Source organism: Galendromus occidentalis, unplaced genomic scaffold, assembly GCF_000255335.2.
Source record: "Galendromus occidentalis unplaced genomic scaffold, Mocc_1.1 scf7180000077436, whole genome shotgun sequence".
NCBI lineage: Eukaryota > Metazoa > Arthropoda > Arachnida > Mesostigmata > Phytoseiidae > Galendromus > Galendromus occidentalis.
In genome coordinates, this window is record NW_003805424.1 from 1 (window position 1) to 5,954 (window position 5,954).

The 5,954-nt window shown below is 48.2% G+C and overlaps 1 protein-coding gene across 1 annotated transcript; it reads right to left on the bottom strand.

Annotated features, from left to right (window-relative positions):
* Positions 1-1,120: 1,120 nt before the first annotated feature.
* LOC100908733 (uncharacterized) lies at positions 1,121-5,300 on the bottom strand. The gene is made up of 5 exons (XM_003742926.2): positions 5,232-5,300; positions 4,937-5,005; positions 4,052-4,168; positions 3,893-3,976; positions 1,121-1,307 (listed from the first exon to the last, which is right to left on the bottom strand). Exons 1-5 carry the CDS (start codon positions 5,269-5,271, stop codon positions 1,213-1,215), a joined length of 405 nt encoding a protein of 134 aa, XP_003742974.1. The 5' UTR covers positions 5,272-5,300; the 3' UTR covers positions 1,121-1,212.
* Between the last annotated feature and the right edge of the window lie 654 nt (positions 5,301-5,954).

Genomic DNA, 5,954 nt, shown 5'->3' on the forward strand with positions numbered 1-5,954 from the left:
CAAAAGAGCTGACGTAGGTAGACATCGATATGAGAGTCTGCTTAGCCTCGGCCATGTGGCCGTCGTGAAGGCTGCCATCGCTCGACTCATCAACAGCACTAACCTCTGAAGCGCGAGGGAAAGATCCCGAGGTCTCTCCTAGAAGTCGATAGAAGTCGAGCAATAGACGAGACTTGAAATTGAAATCGAAAATCGAACTCGGCCGACGGAACTGCGAAGGAATGATGCGTGACTGAACAGGAAGCCGGTGACTTCATCGACTGTAGTCGACACTTCGACAACTTCAGGTCGCCGAGAGGCGAGAGGCCCGACTAGAGAAATCGAGGGAGTCAATCAATCAATTAGAAGGAGATTTGCAATGATTTTGTGATCAATCATCTCGATCGACCCCTTTACCGTATGATAGGGGGCTCGAGTCTGTTCAGCCATCTCCGGGATCCGAAGAACTGTCCGACGTCTCACGAAACCATTGACGCAGTCAGGTTCTCGTCTACCGTGTCCGAGATCGTGCAGAATTCGATGAGACCACTCGGAAGACTTCGACATCTCCGTAGACTTCATCTCGACACGCTGTACACGACGACGTCGCGTATCTTGAAGTTTGAGCCACTTACTCAAATGATCGGTCGCGAGAACTAGCTGGCTAACCCGAGTTAGCTTGTGCCACCGAACAGACTCCACGGGACGGAATAAGTGTACTTCGTGGATTTCCCAAACGCTGTTATATTCTTAACGGCGCGTGGGTTCGTTGGCTAAACTGATTGCGGACCAACACATTTTGTGGCACTCACTGCGCTTTTCAGTGTTCGGCCATCGCCGATTTCAACCGCGGCTGGGGGAGCGTTGAAGACACCTTCTGCAGCTCCAGCCGGCGAACAGGTGAGCAGGTCGAGTTAGAAACGAAGCCGATTCTTAGTCCTCCATAGCCAGCGTGGCTCCGAAAGCAAGTATATGACTCACTACTCCCGGCGGCATGCGATTCCGGCAGTCAACTAGAAACCTCCACCAGCAAACGTGACATGAGTACACCCCGAATCGATAGATATCCCCCTCGAGACAGGGTTTAGGTCTAGGGTCTAGTTCTGGCGCGTCGCCGCCAAGCAGCGACCGAGAGCGATAGTGAAGTCCAAGAAAATTTATTAGCGACGATGACATGACTCCTGATTCTTGGAGTCGCTCTCACTCGAATTTCACAGATCCCGGCTAGTCAGCTCAAGATGGAAGACGTAAGCGATCATTGATCAGGTTTAGGGCAGGGTTGTTTTCTGGCAGTAGTGTTAGCGCAAACGCTAACTCTTCCGATGGGCCTGCAAAGCGAATTCACATTTCATCAGACTGCTAAATTTTCTCGCAGAGCGAATCGTTCGGCGTTTTTCGATATCATTGTCGATATCATTGGCTGTGTCGCTTCTCCCACTCAAGCGTAGACAATCCTGGGTTTGCAGCCGTTCAGAAGCTAGCGTATGAATGAAGACCGAACTGCTAACTCCTTCGAAGTCAGTATCGAGAATCGAGCTTCCTTATTCGGCTCGTGATTGCCTCTTCCCCGGTGAGCTCAGTTCAGTCCGTTCCGTACTGCTTAGACTGTCCACAGAGCCCAGAGCTCCGGTACTTGAAGCTGTCTAGTTCATGAGAGATCAAGGGCGTATCGCGCTAAAGCGTTGACTGAAGTCGAGGATTTGTGGCGTCTCTCGATGACCTCGACTGCGCACGATATTTGGAATTGATTGTCAGCCATGTACGAATGCAGGAGTCGAGTATCCGTAAATCTACTGCTCGAAGAATTTCACTCTCACTACATAAATGAGCGACGATGCGGACATGTCGGGTCACATAGCTACGGTGGAGGCAATGGCCCAGGATCTGACTGATATTGGGCATAAACTGATCCGAGTCATGCGATTGCAAGGATGTTGGAATTGCCGAAAGGATATCTCCATCTAGTGTCAGCATGAGATGTACTCGATGCGAGCAAGGAAAAAATGGAAAACGAGTGATTCCTCGCTTCTTGGAAGCTAGGAACTTGGATTCAAATGGCTCATCGAAGGTTGCTGATTCGGATTCACTTGCCTTTTCGGCGAAACCGAATCAGAAGTATGGTCAAAAACCAAAGTTCGTTGAGAAATGTTCCAAGAAGAATCGTTGTCCTCTCCTGAGTCGTGGAGCAGGGCGCCTCTATGGAAGTCAAGAAGTCAAGCCAAGCACCAAGTCGATCTCTCGAGACTTTGGAGGTCGCCTCTCGCAGAGACTACCTCTTCAATGCTCAGCATGTTTCAGCGAATACTGGTTGGCCGATAAGGTCGCGGATCGACATATATCTCATAGAAGAGACTGGTTCCTACAATATCAGAGTTTCGACCTGTGAGGTCAGCGAGCTGTCATGTTATGCATGGTATCTCTTTATGGTATATAAGGGCAAATGTCAATTCGCTCTAAGTGGGCCTTCAGGGTGAAGTATCGTACGAACGGTTCGGTTGATAGACAAAAGGTGCACTCAAAGATAAGAGAGTGTTCACAGGAGGCTGGGGTGATCATTCCGATACGTACTCGCCCTTGACAAAGACGACTCCAATCCGCTGTCTCCTGTCCATGAGATGTGTGAGTGTCTCGTATTGAGACGTGACTACCGCCTTCCTTTACAGGGGGAGTGGACGAGAGTATCTACATGCAGTAGCCCGAAGGCTTTAATGATGGCAGCGGTCGAGTGTGTAAGCTCGAGAGAGCTCAGCATGGTCTCAAGCAGAGCCCATTTCAGTGGAACAAGAGGACTTTGGCTGTTCTCAAAGAGTTGAACTTGTGCCTTGCCTCCGGGATCCCTGCGTCTATGTCGGGAAGAAAGATTGTCTGATGTTCGCTGTGTATGTCGACGAAGGTCTCTAAGCCGCACCAAGGATCGAGTCAATGAGTTTCTGGACTTGCTTCAGGAGACCCCCAAGATGACCGGTGGACAAGCCGGTTGCTTTATCGATTCAGAGATGCTTCGAAATCGTGGGCAGAAAACTCTCAAGATTCATCAGAACATGAAAAAACTTCTGGAACGTTTCTCGATGGTAGATTGCTATCCGGTGAAAACTCAGCGCTGCTCGATCTACAGATCCAGCAAAATGTAGACGAAGACGGAACTCAATAGATTCGAGAGAGAGTTCCATACCGAGAACCGCTGAATTCCGCTATCGTTGTTCGAGCCGAGATGGCATACATAGTCAATCAACTTAAGTACCTGGATTCTCCTCCGAAGGATCACAGGTTAGTAGCGGAGCGCATACTTAGACACTCGAAAGATACCATTGGCACAGGCATCGATTGGTACTTCGCTGTCGCAGCCAAGAATCACTTAGTAGCTTTCAGTGACGCCAGTTGGGCTTCTGACCCCGAGGCTGCGAGGAAATCAGTGACAGGAATCTGTCTGATGGTGAGCAGCGGTTGGTTGGAAGTCAAGAAAACAGACCATTCTTACGGACTCCACAATTTACACAGAATACGAAGCGGTGCACTCAAGTTCCAGAGATCTCGTCTCGTTGCGGGGTCTGTTGGAAGAACTTGGCCGCAAGCAAGAGAGTGCGACCTACCTATTCATGAACAATCCAGAGTCTGAACTATTTAAGACGAATTCCGCGCAGCTTTAGAGGACGAAACATGAAGACATCGAGTTCAGTTTCGTGCGCGAGAAATAAGAAAAAGATGATAGACATGTGTTTACGAAGGATCAGCTTGCTGACATCTTGACCGAAGTTCTCCCTCCTCTGAAGTTCGAGCTCATGATACGTCGAATCAGTCGAAGTGAGGCTTCCCGGATGTCTACTAGTGGGGAAGTTGAGCTCTTTGTCGCAATCGACAGAGTTAACATTGTCAGGATAGTAGGTTAGTGGTGACTTTGTACTTATGAACTCACTTGCGAACTTTCGTTTATACAGAGCCTCGATCGGAAAATATATCAGCATCTGTTTTAATTTATCCGAGGGCCGAAGGCGACACACTAGGAGAAGATAATTTGAATAAATAAATGGGAAACATGGGTATTGCATCATCGATCAAGTCATGCGACACTCACACGCCGGAAATATCTGGTTTTCGCCCAAGTCCGTGAGTATAGCCTCAGTTTGAATACGATCCTCGTCCGTCCTCGCACCTCTGAGGACCACTTGATAATGGAGAAAAGGACGTTTCCCTGGAGGAATAACGCACCGATCGAATAAGCGTATGAAGAATGAGACATCTCCGTTATATCCAGTTGACGAAAGATTATATTGAAATCCATGTCGAAGTCATTTGTACGACTAGTATTGGAGATAGACGTCTCCAGAAGGAAGACTCTCGCATTCCCTCGGCGAGCTTTGCTTCACAATGTGCAGAACGTTCGAAGCAAGTGACACTTCCGAAGCAAGAAGACTATGAACCTTGATCTGATGTTTGCGAACATCAAGAAGTCCCCGGAGGAGTTTCACCTAGACACTTTTCGCATGATTCATTCTGCGGTCAATAATAGAATCTGAGGGTTCGGAGAACCGCATTTGATAGCTTTGGATGCCTCAAATTTCGGGAGTATACGCAGAGCAAGACAAAAATTGTGCTAGCGAGATCTACGAAGAAATGATCGTGAAAATCCTGCTCCGGTCAAAGGTGGCAGCGCCAAATCTCAGACTTCAAACGTCCAGCCCCCATCAGTAGAGTTTCCATTTAACCGGAGATTTCGATTCTGCGATTAAGCACCGCGTGCGCTAGAATGTCGAGAATGGCTGCTTTGCCGTTGTTTAGACTTTTCGATAACTATTCCGGCTCACGGACCATCATTCAGCATGGATACGAGCCCGAAGAATGAGTCTAAGCCGTGAGGCCAGAATCAAGATGTCCAGTTAAATAGAAACTCTACCCATCAGGGCATATTGTACTCACATGGAAGTACGTGGTTTCTTTGTTTTGAACCCTTCATACTTACTTGATGGGATGCAATTACCGAGGTCCTTCCAGAAAGCAGTTACTAATAAACCGGCTGTATTCTCCCGGACTGAAAGCAAAGAACACTTATAGGAAGTGAGTTCATGAGTTTTTTCTTTATTTCTTTTCATTTATATATCAGTAATTTTCCAATAATTTCGATAGGTTGAAAGAACAGGAAGAGTTTCACTGTTACCAGTGAGACAGTCGAACCCGCTCATACGAGACTCTCCGGGAAATCGGGATCAGGTTATCTCTTATAAGCGGCTCCGACTGTGGATGGAGAGATGACTCACGAAGTGTTTTTTTCTGTAGTACAAAGTTTCTGACGATCATCGAAGGGTTCCGGGGACCCCTGAGGCTTGTCCATGTCGCTCCGGGATGTAAAGCTGATCATGTGCCAAGCCAAACCAGAGTTACTCATTGCCTATTTACCGCTCAACGAGCCGTCGTCGTATGCTGACGGCACTTCAGGAATAGAAAGCCAGCTGAGGTGCACCCCCGGGGTTTGTTGTTCGTTGTTGCTGATGTGCGCAACAACGAAAGAACGGCTTTCTCAAGAACGGAAGAATGCTTGCTAATAAACACCGTTCTGGGAACGTATGTTGGACAATGGGAGAGTCGTTCCTCAAGAACGCTATAGAGAAGCTCCCATCGGTGTAAATATTGAGGGGATTGTTTGTGCGAGAGACGACGAGTCTGCGAGAGGCGAGAGAAGACGCTCATTGGTAGATAGCGACGATGATGACCGTGATCTATGTCTGGCGCCAGACCCAAATCGGATCGCTTCCCTTCCTCCAATAAGGCCTCTAAGCCGCACCAAGGATCAACTCAATGAGTTTCTGGACTTGCTTCAGGAGACCCCCAAGATGACCCGTGGACAAGCCGGTTGCTTTATCTATTCAGAGATCCTTCGAAGTCGTGGGACAGAAAACTCTCAAGATTCATCAGACTGCGCACATGAAAAAACTTCTGGAACGTTTCTCGATGGTAGATTGCTATCCGGTGAAAACTCAGCG